Source organism: Drosophila mauritiana, chromosome 3R (assembly GCF_004382145.1).
Source record: "Drosophila mauritiana strain mau12 chromosome 3R, ASM438214v1, whole genome shotgun sequence".
NCBI lineage: Eukaryota > Metazoa > Arthropoda > Insecta > Diptera > Drosophilidae > Drosophila > Drosophila mauritiana.
The window spans coordinates 10,084,037-10,105,532 of NC_046670.1; the positions used below are offsets into that span (position 1 = coordinate 10,084,037).

A 21,496-nucleotide genomic window follows, 5' to 3' on the forward strand; every position below is an offset into this window, starting at 1 on the left:
GCATGTGGAATCGTTTAAATATATCGCATTGTTTGTTGTTGAAACAATGCTCCTACACATTGAAGCCGAACACAAACATTTATTTTCGTTTCTTATATTTTTTTGTTTACTTCGCACATTTGAATAGAGCGAACACCGAATGGTGGGGTCAAATTTATGCACGACCTTCAAGAGTTGGAGAAATTGTTTTTTGTGTTACCTAAATCATCAAATCACGATAAATTTATTAATTTGCTGCAGAGATAAAAACTTTATTCAACACAAACTGTAGTTAAGCTGTGCTTAAAGTCACATTACTTTTATTTATTTGCAAAGCATAAATTAAGTTAAATTAATAATTAATAAATACATTTCAGGATTTGTTTATCTGAAATTTTAATACGCTCCTTAATTTTGATGGGTTCAAATCGGTCCATACCCTGAAATGCAAACTGGTTTTGTTTTAGCCCGACGAAAAAATACGAAAGATTTGGTACCCAGTGATTCCACAACTTGGTAACAGCAATAAAGCATAGGTCCAGAAGCAGAGGCAAATTAAGTAGGTGCAAAAGGCGATGAATAAACAGGGGACAGTAAAATCTTAAGACCGAAATCAATCTGTAAATTGGCGCAAATAACTCGGGCAGAGACATAAATCAAGGGGCATTATGGCAACGAACGCCGGAGATGAAGCCACTTGACGGGATTCCCGGATTGACGGCAGAATCGAGGGATCTTGGGAGGACGACGACGAGGACGAGCAACGGACGTCATAATCGTTTCAGTGACAAAGCATAAAATTTGAGTTTTACGATTTAACTGGGCCATAAAGCAACCAATTAGTGTCAGTGGCAAAGACACGGCTCGCCGGAGGGGCGGTCGAATCGTTTTTGGGGGCGTGGCAGTGCGTGTGGATTGAATACTTGCCTACGGTTATGAGTGTGAAATGCGTTTAATTGCTTTATGATAATTCTGACAGCTCATTAAAAGAAAAGTCCACAAAGCCCCAGAAGCTTTACCGTTCACCGGCTTCTGTATTTCCTTAGTCACCAATGGGTATGGGCTTACATTGCGTTTTCCGTTCAAGTGACTTTTTAAGGAGCTGCCTAAAATACGACTTCCCACTGCCCGAAAAGCTGGAATCTCAATCTTAACCGGGCCCACGGTAGGGAGTCATAAAAATGACGACAATTTCGTTTTATTTTTTATGACAAAGCGTCGCCTGCGGTCCCAACTCCTCCACTTCGCCTCCTCCCCAGGTGTGTTGTCCTCCGATTCGCATGTGTGTGTTGGCTGGTTGTGCAGGTGAATAATTTTTATTGCCGTAAATCACTGTGTCAATTGTGGTTGTAATGGCCGCCCAATGGATGTACACGAAAATGGAGACATCGACGAGGATTTATGGCCTAAAGGGGAAGGGAGTGAGATACTGCATTAAAATAATGTGGATTTCATAAGTTATTATTAAAGGTGTACTTAATCAGTTAACTATGTATCAGAAAATGTGTTATATGTTCTGCATGCTTAAAAGTAATATTATTTATTTTAACAGGTCATAGTGTCTTATTAGACTATTCGATTCAACAAATCGCCTTATTTACATAGAGTAGCGATTGATCAAGCCTATCACTAAATTTTATTTTTAAATTAATAATTATAAAATTTCTGACTGCGCTCAATTCCAATCGGAACCAATTAATTTCGTATTGCAGTCAGAACAAGGCCGGAATAAATTTCTTATCTCAATTAAGAGCACTCTGTGGCCAATGCATTTGTGCCTAGCGGTTGTGGAGCCGATTTCAATGGCCCGGGCAAATTGCTTGCCAATTATGATTAATGGCCCCTGATTGTTCGGGCCGAATCAAACGCGGCCTGGCCAATCGATTTCACGTTGGCCGAGCCAAGATGCAGCTGCCAAGCTCCAGCGAGCTGAAATACTGTTTATTTGAAAGCCAATCTCCACTCGAAGTGCGCGGTACCGGCTTTTAACTCCCTGAAGTAGTCTGCGATCGGGTATAAAATAGTCTCGCTCCTTGAATAAATAAAATGGCCAGCAGGCAGGAAATTTGAAAACAAACAAGAGACCACAAGCATGGAGTACGCCCCAAGGTGAGTGAGTAAACAAAAATGAAGAATGTTCGCTGATTGACATTATCCGGTGAGCATGCAATGCCGGGAATGGTAATTGGTAATTGGTAATCGGCGGAGGGGATAAGGAAAGGGAATGGGTATGTGGATGCATTTCCATACCAGACCCAGGCCTAATGCCATTTAGCATTTCCGCTGCGGCCATATTTCAATCGACCTGTCTTGGAGCTGCTGCGCCGAGAATATCTGATTAACATGGACATCCCGCGGCGAAAGATACTGGGTTTATTAAGTCATAAATTAAGCAAAAATGCTTCTGTAGTTTTTTGATGGATTGCTCCTGCTGTCGTTCTTGAGCTCTGGCTAAAATAAACTAAACTATTCGTGCTGCCCCAGCAGTTTTCCATTCCGATTGCGTCTAAAATGACAGCAGAGGAGAAAAAATTATTTAATTTACCTAAAAGCTTTGGCAGCTGCTCTCGTTTCCCCATTTCTTCCCGTCTCTTGGTTTTTTCGGTGCATTCCTTGCTCCATTCTTTTTTGACAAAATGAAATATTTAAACGACGAGGAAAAAACGAAAAAGTCGAGGCTAGGAGACTTCAAATACTTGCCGCTGCCAGTGTGCGTGTGTATCTGTATCTCTGCCTGCGTGAGTATCTCAGAAATGTTTAAAAGCGTTTCAGCTTTAGTTTTCGTTTCTGGTTCTGGCATTCTGCCTGCAGCTCTTTGTTGTTTGCCCCTCTATTTTATATTCTTTGATTTCCTTGAGTTCTTCCACTTTCAATGCCTCTCCTTCGAAGCAAGGAAAATTAAACTTTGAAAAATAAAAAAGTTGATAATAAATAGCCCTTTATAGTAAAAGCCACATCGCAGAATAATTTCCAATATACATAAATTAAAATGATAACATTTTGTTTAGTTCGTAAATTAAATAAATCTGGAAGCGGTTAGATTCACGGATCATAGTGATTTTATTTTAAAAGGATTTTCTTCCCGTGTAGATATCATCATCATTGTTCGACCATTGCGATTTCTTTTTGTTTTTCCTATTTTGCTTTTAACATTTCTTGGCAGCCCCTTTTTACCCCCTCAGATACACCTTCGGTTCCATTCGCAACTCTTATTCGTACTCGCTCCCATCGCATTTTCGTTTCGCATCATAATTTTCCGTTCAGCGACAACAAAAGGGAAACGACATTGAAAATCACGTTCGTCGGAAGTGGAGAAAGGAGCTGCAAATTCCTTGGGATGGGCCTGAGTCGCATACCTCCTCTCTTGGCCAACTCAACCGGCCGGAACGCCCACATAGTTCGTGTTTCGTACTAAGTTCGGAGCCAACCTCCTTCTTAGATATATATAAATTGGTCTCCAAGGCCCCACTTCAACTGGGGACTTTTCAAATGTGCTGTAAGCAAAGCACGCGCCGATAAACTAAGGAAAGCGAGGGGGGCGGACTTCAGATTTCCGTTACGTGTTCTTGGCCATTTGCCGAGCGCCCGAGCTCACCGATTCCATTTATCGGCCATTAAATTAATGCTGCAACTAATGCTGATCTGCCCAGCGTAAATCGGTTAAGTTTACGGTTAAGAACCTCTTCGGTCTATTTAACTTACTTTACAATTTTTCAGAGTGACTCTAGCAATTACAAAACTAAAAATATGTTATAGCATGTTGCTACTTAATGAAAATTCGTGCGGCCATTATCTAATAACTCTTAGTACGAGCCAAACTGTTTAAACGGTTATAAGTGTTCCATATTTTGTTGAACATTAAATTAATTTACTTGTCTTTGTATGCAAGTCAAAGTAAAGTAAAAAAGTATCTTATCAGACTTTTTTCAAAAATAAAAAATATTAATTAAAGCTGTCTATGATAAAGATGACTAAATTGACTTTTATGACGTCGTATTATTTGAACAAATTGTAGCTTATCAGGGTGAAGAAAAAAAAAACAAATTATAAGTAAGAACATATATATCAAAATGGGTGACTTCAACATAAAATTAAGGCGACATAATCGAATTTTTGTATTGATAAGACTGAAATCTCTAAGTTCCGAATATTAAATCAGTGATTAGTAATATGAGTACTCAGTAATTGAAACGATAAGAGAAATATATTCTTTGGCAGCGACCAAAATATTTTCCCTCGCATTGACTTTATTTAGTTTCGAAAGTATTTGCATTAGTTTAATCTAGCTAAGCAGCGAGGAAAAGCTCAGTGGAGGGAAAATTATGACGGACTGATTGGCTGACAGACGTCGCCTGATGAAAGTTGACATTTTTCTGAGCTGCTGCTTATCGGGAGTATAAAAGGAAGTGATCCAGCAACTGGGAAATCCACGAGCTGCATTTCGCCCTCCCCAATACACCGACTCCGCTAAAAAGTTTCCTTGCCATAACCCCTAAGATGATGAAGTCGATGACTGGGTCGCCATGATGTGATGTGGCCACCGCGTTGCATTCAACTCCTTTCAGACAGCCAGAGAAACACACACTCAGATACAGATACTCGCGGGCAGACACAGATAAGTTCAAATATTCAAAGGCCACATGTGCGCATCGCTGCCATTGCCATATGGTGTGGATTCTATGGAGAACTTTCGGTGTGTCGTCATGTGCCAGAATTTTCTTTGGCTGTGGAAAAGCGAGCAATTTCCCATGGGTCGTGGTAACGCGAAATCCCGCACATGCGCACAGTGGGCACTTTACAGTGGGCAAATGGGTGGTTGGAATGTGAACGTGCTGCAGGTCGAACGGGGGAAATGAAACTGGTTTTGGGTTCAGGCCACACGCGATGCTTGATAAAGGCTGAATTAGCAATACACTAAACCAGGATGTTTGGCGAAATGACTGTGTAAGGAGTAGGAATATTTGTTACTTCTATCCAATATGTTCCGAAACGAATCCGATCAAAAGAAAACTTTACAAATATTTTAAAGTTAACTGCAATATTGTTAAAAAGTCATATATAAGTACGTATATAATAGGAAAATTAGATATACATATATCTGCATTATTTTGATTTGCTAAGCCTTTCTCTCTGTGTAAATCTGAGTGATAAAGATAAGAACACATTTTAGATTTAATTTGTAGATCGTCTTAATTAATATGTCAGCCATAAATAGAAACTAATAATCGCAACTAAAAATGGCTGCCTGTATAAGCGGCTACTGTAGAACTCACTTCACTCAAGAAAATTAGTTTAACGAGTTTTTAAACCATCTACGCGATAATTAATTATGAAACTAATGCTCTCGCGAATATGTGAGTGCTGCGTGCAAGAAAGTCACTCGTTTTTCCAGTAATAAGGCGAATAAAATATATTAACTTACTGCCGAAACCCGTTCCTTCCCTCCGGCGATAGGGAATTATTTAGCCAAAGCCGAGCCGCTTACCGTAAATTGCAATTTATGCCCAGCGGCAGGCCAAGTTGCATCAGGTAACCAGTTTGACGAGTTGGAGGCGGGAGAAACAGCCCCAAAACGGAGGCTCCATTGCGATTCGAATGAAGCAATCGCAATTGATAATTGTTCGACCTTATCGCTGCATATCTGCATCTGTTATTTTCGGGTTCGTTGATCCATTCGAATGGCCGCCATGCGCCGCCATCAAGTGCCCGGGATTCGCATTCGGTTTCCATAATTTTTACGACTCTGGACACTCCCATCCACTCCCGAGATGGTCAACTGGGGAACTGTTATAATGCATCGCATTGCACTGCAAGACGGCGCGGAATCAATTGTCATAACAGACAGCCTGTTTAGAGACTCCGGGCAGCTGAGGCAGATTGCTTTACGATGGCAAATATTTGTGCTGCCTGTCGGCATGTGGCATCCAGTATACATACATACATATCCGCAGATACGGATCACAGACCCATATGCCCATCCCAACCCGTTCGATATAGTGCGTTGTAACAACAACAGCAAAAAATAGAGAACGCTGAAAATTGCAATTTATATGGCTGCCATAAACAGGGGCTGCAGCACTTTCACTTTTCCCGGAATATTAGGGACGCTTCACATTTTGACCAAAAAAGTGTCTCTGTTTTTTTTCGGTAATTGCATTCAGAGCGTAGCACTCTCAGGTCCCAGGAGGTACCTTTGAATCCCGTAGTCGTAAAACCCCTTCCCATTTCCTTCCGCGACTTCGACCACTGGGCGCAGCCGGAGATCGCCTCCGACGTTCCATTTCCGCAGCAGGCGGCAGGATATTAGGCAGGAGGGTCATGGATTTTACAGATTTCGGGAATGGTTAGAAAATATTTAAAGTTTAATATACATTTTTGGAAAAAGACCAACGATTAATAATAATTCGGTATATAGATATAAACTATTTAAATTGGGAATAAACTTAATATTAGTGAAACTTTTGGGAAGTACTGATTATTAATAGAATCTGTTTTAATTTACATTGTATATTGAGCTTACATTTTGATAGTTTAAGTGGCTGTTTCAAGGAATTTATACATACATATACATTTATTAGGTACATGACCTGATTGAAACTGTTGTTTTCCATGTTCAAAATCATTCCCTGGCATTTCAGATGACACCTCCCTTTTAAAGTTTTCGACTTTCTCCGGAGATTTTGTTCCGTCGTGACCCTTGTTACGATAACAACGAGGCTACATAAATAAATCGAAACCGGAGTGAATTCAACAAATCAACACAAGGAGGGTGGGGAAACACATATACTCTGGAACATTTTTCTTTTTCTCCATTTGCCGCTCGCAGCCAATCTTCGAAAAACAAAAAATATTAATGAGCCAAAGTTTCTCTTTTATGGAATTTCGATACTGACAGACACTCGCCGGAGGGAAAAACTAAAGGGAAAAGTCCATTACTCTGGCCTGGACATGTTTGTCATTTACAAGTTGCGCGGCCAATTACTTTGAGGACCTGGTGGCAGTCACTCTCCGGGAAAATGGCTACGTCTCCGGCGGCTCATTATGAAAATGAAAGCGGTTTCGCCCGCAGAAAAGGGAGCCATGTATTTCGCCAGAATTTATGCACACGAGCATATTCCATTGGGGAATTCGAGGTCGGTCGATTGCCGTCTGTTTGTCTATCAAACAAGGAAACTAAAAAGTTTTTCCCAAAAAGCATACAGAATGGCATGAGTAAAGCAAAAAAAAGAAGCAACTTGATGAGAACGGGGGCAGATGGCTGATGGCAAAAACAAACAAATACCATCGACACTCGACTCGACAGTCCCCGATGGGCGTAAAATGGCGAACAGTGGGACGGGGCGTGGCAAAGGGCGCACGACCTATATGAGCATAAAAGCATATACCATGTATATGTTGGCATAATCGAATGAGCGAAGGGCAATGGAGCGCACGAAAGACCCGCAACTGGACCCCGTGGAATATGAATGCATCTCGAGCATCTCCCTATAAATATCCCTCGATGGAACTGGGTCCTGCGTGCGTGGCAAGTGGTAGTCCAATCCCCGGGAAGCAACTATATATTTATTGTATTCCTGTTTTCCGCAAACACGAAAGCGCACTCTGGGATGGCAGGCGGGGTTAATGGGTTGGGGTTCTTGGTCGGTGGGCGGTGGGCCGAAATGAATTGAAATAAAATGATAAGCGTGAAATAATAATGAGGAGCGTGTTCCGGCATAAATCGCAACGTCCTTTTCGGCAACTCGCAAATGGGTTGGAGTACTTGGGTCCTGGCCGGCCATTTGTGTTGTGTAATCCATGTAATCGGCTGTGAAAAGTGTTTTACATACGAGTCCGCTTGCATAAGCCGGGAAATGGAGCGTAGGCGATAGGAAAACTCACACATGAGCAGAGGCTTATTGCCATGAAGTAACCCCTTTTCCTAGCAACTCCAAAACGTTCTTGAAAATATTTATAATATGACATTTACAACTCATCAACTTACTTTCAGGAGGCTTAAAATTAAATAGAGTTTTGTTGCTTTGATGTTTCCGAGAATACATTTCATATACATTTTTGCTTGATTATTATTTTCGCATTATTAATGTGCTTATATAATATAACATAACATATTCTTTATGCCCTTCCAGTTTGATTACACATCGACCCCTGGAGCGAGGACTTAACCCGACGGCAGCTGCATCAGGTGAGTCTCCATCTTAACGTATTTCATATATATTATATGCGTGCCAAATAAAAGTTATAATAATGGCAATTCGCATAAAACTCCATCTGCCGACTCTAGAACTATCCAATTGAATTGAGTCGCAGGTGCAGCTTAAAAGTCAGCGAATAGTAGAAGGGGAGCCTACCCAAACAGTTCAAATTCGCCTGGCAGCTACCATTTTTATTTACGAACATGATTTTTGCCATATTACACTCCCAAAAGGAGAAGCAGCGAGCATGTGTGTGTACGGCATATGAAATAGTTGGGACCCAAAGTTGTACCTTTTGCCATTTATTTTTCACATCCGCATACAAATCCCCTTCCTGCTCGATATGAAAATGGCAAAAGTTGATCAAATAAATGGCGAAATTTCCATATTTCAGCGATAAGAACTGAAACGTGTAGCTCAAAGATTTCCATCCAGTCGAATCGGAATCGCAATTGGAAAAGGAACAGGCGGCCGAGTAACAAGTTGTGCGAATCTCCCAATGGGGGTGGTGGGAGGTCCTTGGACAGGCGGTGGCTGCGTGGGCAGGTACAACAACACAACAACCCTCGTCGCTTATCTAAGTAAATGGGTTGGCCCACGAACGTGACTTGGCTGGAGCCGCATCCCCAACTCCCCTATAACTCCCTTCCTGTGCATTTGGTTATTTAGAGCACATGCCTCCTCCATACGGAGATATTAGCAATGGCTGCACAATGGAGTGGCATCGGTAAAACGATCACGTCTGTGGTTTTCATTTGGGTTTTTCAAAAATACAACTCTTATCAAACTTAAAACTTTCTAATGAATCTTGCTAAACGAGTTTTTAATTTCTGAAGCTATACATTTGCCAACCTTGTTTAAAGTTTTCCATTTAAAAAATGATTTAAAACATTAAAATTAAGCAAGAAACAAAGGGGGAAACTATTTAATAGTAGGAATACGTATTTGGTTGACCTACAACTTCTTCCACTGTGCCACTGCCTGGCAACATTCGGGGAAGCCAGCTAAAGACAGTCACGATTTCGAACTAATGAGGAATACACGTAATTACATGCGGTTACGCAATATCAAGAATTTGTCTTGAGGTCGAGCTCAGCTCATGGGATTGTGGAGCTGCCATTCAAGGAATCAATGCCCTGAGACAAACCCAGAAATTTAATAAACACGCAAGTGCACGGAAGTAAATTATCCCGTCAGTCAATTATGTATGTTGGTTCGCCCAGGAAAGAATCCCTCCCGTTTGCTTTGCTCCACACTCGCATTCTCACTTAAGACCCGACCTGGACTTGGATGGTTGTTGGGATCGGGAATTGGGGCGGATGTCTTGAGACGCCACATAAATACCTCGTTTATTCTTCCCCACTTTCGCCTGTGTGCGAGGTCTCTGTTCCTGCTTCATTAAACGCCTGCCACACTCGCTTCAATTGGTTGCTTTATTTGTGGCTGCAATTTGCCAGCCTTTTGTGCTTTTTAATTAAATGTTTTCCTCTTCATTTTGGCCTTACCTGCGCAGTCATCGATGCCATTGCCAAACCTAATTAAATGGTCCCCAGATCGTTTCGAAGGAGTGAACTTTGCAGGCATATTGTTTACTTGGGCGAAAATGAAAATAATAAAACTTTAGTTGGAGCAGGTGGAAATAGATAAGACTTCAAAAGTTATAGCAGAAATAAAAATTAACTTACGAAGAATATGGTGAAAGTTCTATTGAAACCAGAGAAAATTGTGTGTTATTTGGCGAAATAGTTTTAGTTTAATAGTTTTATACCATCGACTTTAAGTGAAATGAATTAATGCATGAAATTAATTGTACATGTATCCTATTTAAAATATATATTATTATATTTTAGCGACTGCACAAATGTAGCTTAAACGTAATCGAACACTATCTTTAGGCACATTTTGTAGAGGAGGGTTTGCAGAACAGCAATTTGGCTAGCCATGTCTGAAAGGCTCTAAATAAATAATGAAATTACTTCTGCACCAGGCAAATTCATGTAAGTGGCTCTGGTTCCTCAGAGTAGCGGAATATGTATAGATAGATGTTCATTTGAAATTTTAATCAGCGTTCCGTGCTGCAAGCTCCAATTGCGCGGCCAAATTGAATTAATTTCACTAATTTCTCAGATACATTTGCATGGAACAAGCTTCTCCACGGGCTTTTAGCTCTCCGGACCGCGTTGATTACATTAAAGATGCGCAATTAGAAAAGCCCACTGAGTTTGCAGAGACAGTCCGTGGGTGAAATGGTAAGGGTTTCCAAATGAATGGCCACTTGGGTGAAGGGTTGGGCACTGGCTTCATTAAGTGCCAGAAGGTGCTGCCAATTTGGAACTGCCAAACAACCTTGGGGTCTTTCTTCACCTGTTTTGGTGTTTTCTGGAAGGGGGGTTAGATAAAGAGCTGCGCCCCAAGTGAAATATTTATAATTTGGGAGCAGAGCATGAAAAAATATGAAATTTTCTATCTGCCACTGAAACATTAAACATTTCTGTTGAAATATCATAATAATTGTGGAATATAATTTTACTTGAACGGACCAGCGTTATTACTTTAGAAAGTTGTCAGTGGTCAAACGCCCTATTACTCACTTAGAAATTTCGAAGTCTTACTATAAGAAACCATTTTTTTTCGAGTGCATTTGTTTTCCTTGTTTCCTCTTTTCGGGATTTCGAAATTTTTGTGGGAAATTCTTTTCTGCTTTCGCCTTTGATTTATTTGCGTCAGAATTCCGAAGGCCGCGGCTAATTAAACAACCAAAGCCCAGCAGCATCTACATCTACAGGGGATCAGCATCAACAAAAGTCGAATCAGCTACGAATCGTAAACAAACTTTTGCCGGCTCGTCCGCTGGAAGTGGCCGGTGGGTGGGTGAGGGCAGCCATAAACAGCTGCACACCGAACGGGTTCAAGTTGAATGAAGCAGCTATTTCGACATATGCACTGGGAGAAATCGATTTCAACTTACTTATTAGTTAGTTTATGCAAGACAATTATCTAAATTTTTTTATTGATAAGGTTTAAATGTTTCCTAATGATAATTAAAAGAATAACTTGTTAGAATCCTATTTATTACATACTTTGTATTGCTATATTTCTTACGAACGATATATTTTATTGTATTGTCTTTAAATCGAACATACTTACATAGAGGTTTTTAATATTTTTTTAAAATATTAATATATAAAATATTTTGAAGACAAAAAACAATAATTATTTGTCGAATTTCGATGTTTTTTCAAGTGGATTAAAATTCCGTTAGGTGCCAAGATAGCCCTTCCGAAATCGAATCGAAAACTCACGTAGCAGCCACAGTGGGCGCAAGTACCATATAGTAGCAACCACTATGGCAGTCTGGCTCTATCTCTCTTCCTCCGACCCCTGTGCGCATGCTGCATCCCCGTCGCACTCACGCTAACACACACACACACACACACAGGTAGGGCGACTCCTGATGCGGCGGCCATTGAAAGTGGCGGCCATTCCCCCTCCCTCTCTCACACAGAAACAATCCCATCGAGAACTGAACTGCGCACAAAAGAAAACAAAAAAAGAACAAAACGAATATCCCGCTCACTCACGTAACCTAAAATTGAGTTGAGCCTGAATCGAGGCAAAAATCTGTTCTTGTCGGAATTAAATTTATATGCTAGGCTGGGACACATGGAACCACCACCCCGCCCCCTTGTTGTGACCCTCGCACTCCCAGTAGATAAATGTGTAAAAAACTGAAATTTGTTTGGGTCTCAACTGCATACAATTGTGTTTGTTTGTGACTCACCATAGAGCACCACATTGGGTGTATTATTTTTGTACGACTATATGCGTGCTGGGGCACATTTATTTACATTTTTTAATGCACCCAATAAAGAAAACAAAGCACAAACAAGTTTTCTTCTCATTTTTATTTTGCAGCGCTGATTTATTTGTTTTTAAGTGGGCACAACCTTGCCACCAGATATTTATCAAAAGGAACTTGTGTTTGTCTAGATTTATGTGACCAAATATTTTAAAGATTAATTTTTATTTATGGGGCAAAAAATTTCAGTAGTCTTGTGGCAAAATAATATACCTTGCAAAAAATAAAATTTAATTTAACTCTCATTTCCATTCACTGCTACCAAAATATTTGTGGCATTTCTCCCCACAAAAACCATGAAATATGAGTGATGACCCTCGTTGCAGGGGCAATTAACTTGCAATGCTGCATCGTAATGTTCGCCAATCTGTGAGTAGGGAAGATTCAGATTAGAATGGAGCTCATAATGGGTGGCAGGGGGTCGAGCGTTGAACTCAGATCAAAGGACTCCCCCGAACGAGATGCTCGCATAGAAATGGCTACATTTCGTGGCAATCCAAGTTGCTCTCTGGTTATATGGCCAGAATTCCGCGCAGCCCGTGGGGAGTGCGCAAACTGTTTGAAAAATTCATATTATTTGTAAGTAGTTGCGGGAACAAACTATGAACTATGAGCCACCCGGACCACGCCCCCTGCCACTCGCAAGTAGAAATTGCGTGGCTTAGTGCGCACCAAAAACTTTGGGGAGCAATCGAGGAACCTTATCAGGCGGATTTATGCCAAATGATGGCAGATTGCCAAGCTCCAGCTACAAAACTGCAGGGATAGATACGGATTCAAATGGCACCGACTGCGAATGCTGGGCTTGGCAACATGTTTTTTAGTGTGTCTGTCTCCCAAATTCCTTTTCTTTTATTTTGCCCATTTTTCTGTTTTTTCTCGGTTGTTTTTTACAATTTTTTCTGGAGTATAATGGCTAGAAAAAGCTGTGTGTTGGACATTGGCTTTGGATAGTGATATAAATGCATGAAATCTGAAATGCAAAATGTATTTCTATTTGATATTTAATATTATTCGAAAATATTTGATACCAAAAACATGCTTTAGTTTTTGGATGATGCTTTCTATTGAGAAATATTTTGTTTTTATACTTTAAATTATAAAGAAATTTAGTATTCCTATTTAAATGCCATTTTTCTGTTGTTTGTACCCACTGTGCGGCGCTTGAGAAGCGGCTTCTGCTGCGGTGGCTCCGCCAGTTGGCAATGCCACCGTGGAGCCAATTTGCTGCGGTTCATCAATATGCCAAGCCGCGCACATCCAGCCTGTCCAAAGCCACGACCACATCCACATCCCCGTCGTTGGGCACATCCAGCCAAATGGCTAGGCACCGGGAGCCAACCAGAATGGCAGACGGATGCGGATGTGGTTTGGTAGCTCTCTGCACTCCCTGCCAGATTTGCTGCTCCTCCCGCCCTCCTTTGATCGGCCCCCGAGGGGCGGGTCGGGGCAGGGCAGTGGCCGTCGAGGAGCTTAAGTGGCTCCACGTACTGCTGCTGAAAAAAATATGTGCATAAATTTAAAGAATCTCAATTTCCTTGGCCCGTGTTCATTTTTGTGCCGGCTGCTGCAAAGACTTCGCCCGGGGCTCTCTGTCTTTTCGATTCTACGATTCTGTGCACTTGAAAATAATAATATATTTTATAAGTTCTTGATTATGGATATCAATCCAACACCTAGGCAAGAAACTTAAAATTATTTAAAAACCTGTTTTCTTATACTATAGTTTTCACTCTTTAAATGATGAATGAATAAATTATGAAAATGTTTTTTACGCAACCAAAAGAGATTTTTAAGGGCTTGTCTATTTATAAATAAAAAATAAAATGTAATTGATTGAGCTATATGTATAGCCTTAGAAGCGCCTTTGGAAAAGCATTTCGAATAAATTTTTCTCAGTGTGCCTGCTCAGCCTGGTGATTTGTGAGCTCAATTATGCTACATTTTCTTGTCTTGCCCGCCCTCCTCCACTTCCCCTGGTTTTCCCGCTCCACCTTGGCCGTGGTCGTTTTTTGTGGTTGTCACTTTGTTATTTATTCAGCGCCACGGAGCAAGTCTGGACGTGGATGTCGTCGAATGGGGAGTATGGAAGCAGACTCCGCGGACCTGGAAGACTTGGGATGGAGCTGTGACACTGAGGCCGTTAATGAGTTCGTTCGTCTTCGCGCTCCGCATTTGGATGCTAATGAGTGGATGGCATCCAATAAATTCAGTTCGCCGGGCTTTGCTTTTATCGCCCCACTTGCATAATTCACATCGCTGCAGGGTTGCCCGCGATCTGAATCCACTCCCAGTGCGGGGGTACAGAGGTCAATAGAAATTTATGGGTCGCATTGTTAACGCCACTGATTACAAATTATTTGTATTGCCCCTTCATCAGTGGCGCCCAGGCCTTCTTGTCTTGCCTGATTACTGATTGCTGCTTATTTCATGTGATATCCTCTGACCGTGCTCATTGGATGATTTACTACTCCCAGCTAACGATAGTACTACTGTTCTCAAGGGAAGCTTCTTAAGATAATCCAAGCAAAAATAAAAACATTTTGTATCAACTAAGCCTTTCCTTGACCTAGCTCTGACATTAGTTAATTTGATATTGGTTTAATGAGTCATTTTAAAGATCATTCTCTGAATTGAATTGTATTTCCGCGACACACATTCATACAACCTTAAACGGCACTCCATATCACTACTTAAAACTGTGCTACTGATAACTCTAAGTGGATTTCCATTTGCTTTCCACCGTATTTTTAAACTGGTAGCTGATGTGTATATAAAAAGGAAAGAAGACAGAAGAACTATATCAATTGTCTTAATTAGAAAGAGAAATGGTAGTTTCTCAAAAAAAATTTTATCATGAGTAATAGAAGAAATGCATGATTTTTAAATCTCAGTCATGTTAATTTTAGTCCTTCAATTAACAATCAATTTTATGATTATTTACTATTCAAACCTAGACCATCCCCAAATATGCGTGCTTAGCGCACCCATCGATTTTTGACACATCCCAAGTTATGTCCACTTTAGAACGTAAGCTGTTCAAAATTATATAGTTCCTTACGCCCATTATGGATAAAACTCAACGAAAATAGCTTCCAATCATCCTCGACTCGAGTCAATTATCATCATGAGAATCGCCGACTTCTCAGTCGGCGGGTCCAATCGCCTTGCGTAATTGTCGAGTGACAAACAAGATTGTTAACCAGATTCCGCGTGTTCCACCATTCGGTCGTCGGCCATTGAAACTATGGTTCTAATAAGATATTTATACATATAGATATCTGACGCAATTCCGACGGGTGCTGCACACGAGCGCCGCCTGTCGGCCGAACCGGCAGTCTGCCCAGTGGGAGATACAAAGATACCCAGATACATTTACATTGATGTTATCCTTCAGCTGCAACTGCAGCCTCGGGAGACGAATTCCACTCGGCCGATTAAGGCAGTCCGCCAGGGGGCGCTCATGTGCGTTTATCTTGCGATGGCTGCGGCAAAGCAAATCGGGTTTAGCTGCCGGTCGGCCATCTTGGATTTATCTGGCAAGCGCACATTAGTCAGATACTTTCGAAGCGCTGTGCGTCCTTTTCTCGCACATGCGCATAGCGGCGTGTCAGGCGTGGCAACGTCGACGTCGACAGCGGCGGCAGCTGCGTCGCCCACGCACACCACTGCACGCACGAATACCAGCGCATTCCGTACCGCCCCCCAACCACCGCTCATTGAGACCTGACCTCAGAGCCCGTATCTGAAGCCAAAAAACCAAACTTATTTATCGAAACTCGGTTGGCCTCTTCGGGACTCTAGACCGGGGATCTCTATACTCATAGATAATACCCCGAACCATCAAAGCATTGGATTCAGTCATCTTCAACTGGGACTTCCTTGAATAAAAACATTTTTACCAGCTATTACAAGTCATTTAATAAACCATATTATAAATAACATAATTTAACAATTTTTAAATTAATAACATTTGCAACTAAGTATTGGAACGCTTTAAATATGTTTCTTTAACAAATACCACGCCTTTCGTAATCGTTCAATTTTAAAACATTTTCTTTCTTTTCTTTAAGGTATATTTGAATTTTTTCTTTATATTAATCCGCTTTGGTTTAAATTTTTTATGTTTACATTCAATAGTATTTTATAGTGCAAAGGGCTCCACCTAAATAAATTGAATTTAATAAACATGTTATACATATAGTTAGTTGTTCATAGTTGTTAGTAGGCCGAATTTAATTTGGTCGACTTGCCGACGGCACTTGAAGCTCGCTTCGAAATCCGCTCTTTTCAGTTCCGCTTCGCTGTTTGCTGGCATTTATGCAAATTGCTGTATTGCGGACCACACACTGGCACCAGCTAATTGACAATTAGCTGACAAATGCTAATGGTGAATGCCAGAGACCCATTGGAATGGAGCCTCGCAGCCTTGACTAATTGTGGCGACAATTGGCGGCGTCCAGAATTTATTCAAGCCACGAACTTAGGTTTGCTTTTCGTAAATCTTTAAGTCTTCAAGAGTTGCTCGGCGAGTGGCCATGTTTGCGTATCTCCATTCGAAAATAAACGCAGTTCAATTTGCATAACTGAAATGCAGAATTTATTTTAATTCAGGCATTGCATAAAACGTACTTCTTTATATGCACTCACACAGCCATACTCGGAGTTTCCGAGGAGGGATCCAGCTGGAATTACAAGAGCCATTTATGCAAATGCCCCACTCCGACTGCATCTCCATCTCCAACTCCAACTCCAACTCCTATTCCGATTCCATGTCCGGGCTCCTCCTGGCCAAGATGGAATATTTCAGTCACGTTAATTCATTCACGTTTAATTCACGAATAAAGTTCGTAACTTATATCGTGCTCATAATGCATGCAAATTTATCACCCCCGGGAAACGGGGAGGGTAACCAGTGATATCCAACCCAGCAGGTGAGTCCATTAAGTGTTCGATTTACATCCGATTGCCAGCGGGCTTTCCTCGCCGTTCTGCCCGCTGATTTATGGAGACCCCTTGGCCCGGACTTCCATATAGCATCCAGTTCCTGTTCAATTCGCATCCCAGCGTGCACTTTGTGTCCCTTCCCGAACGACTTGATAAGTCGATTTTGGCCCCACAGCTGCCACACACCCCGAACACCGGAAATAATTAAAAGAGCCAAAGTTCTGGCAATATGGCAACATAGCCGAGGAGACGAATTTCATTAGACAAACTGACAAAATGTTACCGTGAACGGTCCGAATCTGCTGGGGATATAAAAGAAAAGTTTGGCCGGCCAAAATATTGGCCAACACTTTCCTCGGCCAAATTAAAAAGATATGCCGGCTCAAGTGCTACGAGTTTAGTCGCCTTTAAGACCCACTCCCATTTTTGTGCCCCAGCGAATTATGTTCAGTCTCGGGCCATGACATTCACGGAATTCGAGTACTCGAAAACAAACAGGCGTAGACATGGAAGACATAAATATATTTCTTCATATTTTCATATTTGCCGGGCTGTTGTTTGGGTTCTTTTGTTTGCTTGGCTTTCGTGGGCACACTTAGGTGTGCTCCTCCAGCCGAAATAGAAGTCAACATCCAGGCAATTGGGGCACTTACCTATATACAAAGCGATGCACTGTGGGAAATCGGGGGATTCAAGTTAAAACACTAGACAATAACACGCAAGGCGGCCAGATAAAAGTGGTCTTAAGCTCAAAATAATAAAATAAACGTTTAAGGTTACATATATTAATAAATTAGTTACCATTTCTGTAATGCATATATTACTGCACGAATTTTATAAAAGGAACTTCTTCAGGGAAAAAAATAAATATAAAAACTGTTTAAATAAAATGAAATAACAGCAAGCATTCTGATAAAGATATTTTTTTAATATTTTAAATATTTTTTAATAAAATGTAATTCCTATAGTACACAATTTTGGAATATACAAATACGACGAGCTATCTTATATCTTTTAGTGTAAAGCCAGAGGACGTCACTTGGCTGAAATGCAACGGCTGTCATCAGGAAATGGCAACCAGCAGACTGTAGGGACTTCCCATCCGCCCCCAACAAATTCCGGAAAATCCATGCGGAATGGGAACGAAGCCATTCTTCCGAATCGTTGCCTTGTGCACAAATAAGGGAAAAGTCAGAGCACGGGTACAGAATAAGTGCCTATAAGGGTCCCGGCTTGGCTAGTTTTTCATTGGGGGTGTATATTCCTACGGACTCCCGGCTCCATGTCCGTGTCCGGCATCCTTATCCAGATTCCGGATTCGCTGCAACTGCTGTACAAATAACGTAGAGGAAAAGCGAGCGAGGGCGGCAGACGACACCTACAACGTCCACGGGGATTGCAGCCACTCGAAAGAGATTTACTTTGGGCATTTGCTGGTGACGTGGTGGACCGAATAGTAAGGAATCGCGGGGCGGGGACTGCTCCTCCATTTGCCAACTCCATCTGCGTCCACATTTCGGGACCTCGACACGTTTGGTGTTGGCAAAAGTTTTCTCATTTTGGCAAGATGCTCGCTCGTAACGAAAATTGTCGAGTTCGCCAAAACGCCGATGGGACGAAAGGAGCGGATGAGCGGTGTGGATGAGCCGTGGTTTAGAGGCGGTACCCAGGGAAAATGGAAACGCACCGCATGCACTGGCGACATTTCTCATTAAAAGTTTTCGACATTTTGTTGTCTCAACAAACATTCTTATCAGCAGACAGAAGCCATTCCACTTCCAAACTTGGTCGACGGAGGCGGCAAATGCACAAAGCCAATGTGGCGGCCAGGAAAATCGGAAGACAGGTGTCTGACAGCTTAATCGGATGTAATGAAGTATGGGTGGCTTAATTAATAAGAGGTTGACAGACTGGGAAACATAAATTGTGGGATATAATAAGTGTGTAGATATGAGAGAATCCGTTAATAGAAAAAGTGGTAGTATCAAAACGGAATTGAACCCAACCTCTTGGCTTTAAATACTATCTTAACTTATTACTACTTTTTACATATGGAAAATGTGTTATGTTTATTGATCTTTGGGCTGCCTTTCACTTTTCTTAGAGATCGCATGCGAACACATTTCTTGGGCCTGCCTTGAATGTAATTATTTCCAGTTTTTAAGAGCCAATTACGAAAATGAGCCTTGCCTATGCCACATTGCTGCAATAAAGTATGAAATGATAATTTCCGGAAAAACAGCGGACCTTGAAACTAAATTAGGCGCAACCTGCGTGCAATTATCGTTAGTTATTCTACAGCTCGCACTTTTTGCAAAGGGTTGAGTTAGACAAAAGGGATGGGCTCGAGCTCTGAGTTCTGGTTCTGTTCAATGTCAGTGAGCCAGGCCCGCGGCTCTCGAGGCCATAAAACAAGGTCGGGCATAAAAAACAATGCACAAAGGCAAGGGTTCTCCGCCCACAAGGATTCAGACACACACGCATACACTCACACGCGCCCAGTGAGGTCCTCACATAATGGCCGCACAGTGGGCCCATTGTCAGTTCTGCGGCGAAAAAACCAAGGCGATCTGCTCTCGCTTTCTTTCTTCCACGATGCTCAAGTGAGATGGTGTGTGTTGCTGTGCCCGTCGCAGTTCGAAGTTTTACGGTCTACGAGAGTTGGCCGTAGAAAGTGAGAGTCATTAAAAATTTTACTGCTTCCCAAGGTCGTCGCTGGGAATTTTATGTCACTTTTATGGCCTAGCTGCTGCTGTGGCTCCCATTTCATGGTCATGGCCAGCAGAATCGACGTAGTCGTCGACTGACCCAATTTGCTTGGAGATACCTGGGCAATTGGTTCAATCGGCTTATTGATGGGCCATTTGGATGGCAGAGTTCAACAAACTGGCGACTCAAAACAGATGTTTAAATGGTATTCACCATTTTAAGAATAATAGCTTGCTTAGTTACATCGCACTATGCCGGTATATGATTTAATTTAAATTGAATTTAGAATATGGGATGACGCTATTTCCTTAAGCACATCAGGATGACTTATTGATAATGCAAACCGACTTTTAGCATCTCTAAGTCCGCAATTTACCAAAGACTTTCCGTTTATTAACGAAAATCAAAAACTTTCTTCTTTTCATAAAATATTTAATATATTCGCTTGGCGCTCATATCGCAGCCACACACTTGATGCCTTATGAAAGTTTTCGCCCGTCATTTGGCTTATTTGCGAATTTTGTGCACGCTCTGCAAGCTGGCAGAAAAACAAAATTTGGAGCGGAATAAGGCGAAGATGGCAGAAATGCTTAGTGGCAAGTGCCGAAACTAAATCCAATAACTATATGCTGAAACATTCATGAGCGCAAATTGAACACGTTCCTGCCTCTGGTGCCGGCCAACTTGGCTTCGGATCTTGGCTTAAGCCCGATTCGTTTCTGTTTCGGTTCGATGGAATTAAGTTCAATTGAGCTTGCCCAGGGGCAGGAGACTGGGTTCCAGACAGGTCCATCGGGGCCAACGCACTCGCCACTGCAGCGGACTGAACTATCCACACCTTCTGGAACGGAGTAACGACCATTTTGATTAAGAGAATTTCTCGCAGAAGTTTCTTTGCATTTAACAAAAATGGTGACCAGCACGGAATGCTTGAAAATTCCTCCACTGATTGCACGTTTCAGCTGCCAGCTAAATCGGGGTGTGCATTTTGAATTCGCATTCCCTCACACCTCCGCACATTCCCAACCATTCGGAATAATTGAATCGAAAATTGTTTCGCCCCATGAAAAGAATCCGATGCGAAGTTGGTAGCGAACGGCGACATTCAATCGTTGAAAGCGTTTTCAGAAATCCAATTTGATTTGCAGCAATCGAAGGAGAAAGGGAAATAGAACTGGCGAAAAAGGATGAAATAACCGATGTAACAAAGTACGTTAAAAAGGCTCGGCCATCATTTAATATCTCGTATTGTTCAGTTGATTAGTCGAAATAAACATTATAAAACCATTAAATTGTATCTGTGTTTCTTTTTTTATTTTTCATTTGATTTTGTTATTAATTATTTTTTGCAACTACCAAGCAAGAAACATTTTTAAACAAAGCTGAAAAGTTGTTTGTTGATTATAAATTTACATTTTAGATCTGAATGTTTTTGTTTTTTGCTTGTGCAATGCGTAAAAATAGAACTACAATAGCGCTAACCCAAAACACAACCAACCCCCAACAACAGCTGTTTGTATTATTTAACCCCCGAAATTCCCGCCACCCCACGAATTTCAAACATTTAAGAGAGAAAATAATGCTAAAGAGAGAATTTGGGGCTCTCTTTCTCATTTTTCGTGGGAAGGGGAACTCACAGGGTGACTAGTGTACTACACATAAAATGAAATCAAAAACGAATTAATTAGCATATTTAACTGCGCTTTCGGCCAGCAGGTGAATCGAGAATCGAGATATAATTAAGCCATTTCTCTCTGTTCGACTCCGCTTGCAATTTGCATTCCAATAGCTCGCAAATCAGTCAGCC

At 41.5% G+C, this 21,496-nt stretch overlaps 1 protein-coding gene and 1 long non-coding RNA gene across 3 annotated transcripts in view; one reads left to right on the plus strand and one right to left on the minus strand.

Annotated features, from left to right (window-relative positions):
* The window catches only part of LOC117145598, a 96,060-nt gene that overhangs the window by 24,932 nt on the left and 49,632 nt on the right, over positions 1 to 21,496 (plus strand). The window contains exons 1-2 of one of the 2 annotated variants that reach the window (XM_033311314.1): positions 1,960 to 2,088; positions 8,109 to 8,164. In XM_033311314.1, the coding sequence (XP_033167205.1) occupies positions 2,072 to 2,088; positions 8,109 to 8,164 (73 nt within the window). In that variant the 5' untranslated portion in view covers positions 1,960 to 2,071. Of the gene's footprint in view, positions 1 to 1,959; positions 2,089 to 8,108; positions 8,165 to 21,496 lie in introns of those variants that run through there. The other variant, XM_033311312.1, reaches the window with a different exon arrangement.
* LOC117145599 lies at positions 272 to 5,774 on the minus strand. The gene is made up of 2 exons (XR_004459729.1): positions 5,402 to 5,774; positions 272 to 1,385 (listed from the first exon to the last, which is right to left on the minus strand). It is a non-coding gene; the product is annotated as an uncharacterized LOC117145599 (long non-coding RNA).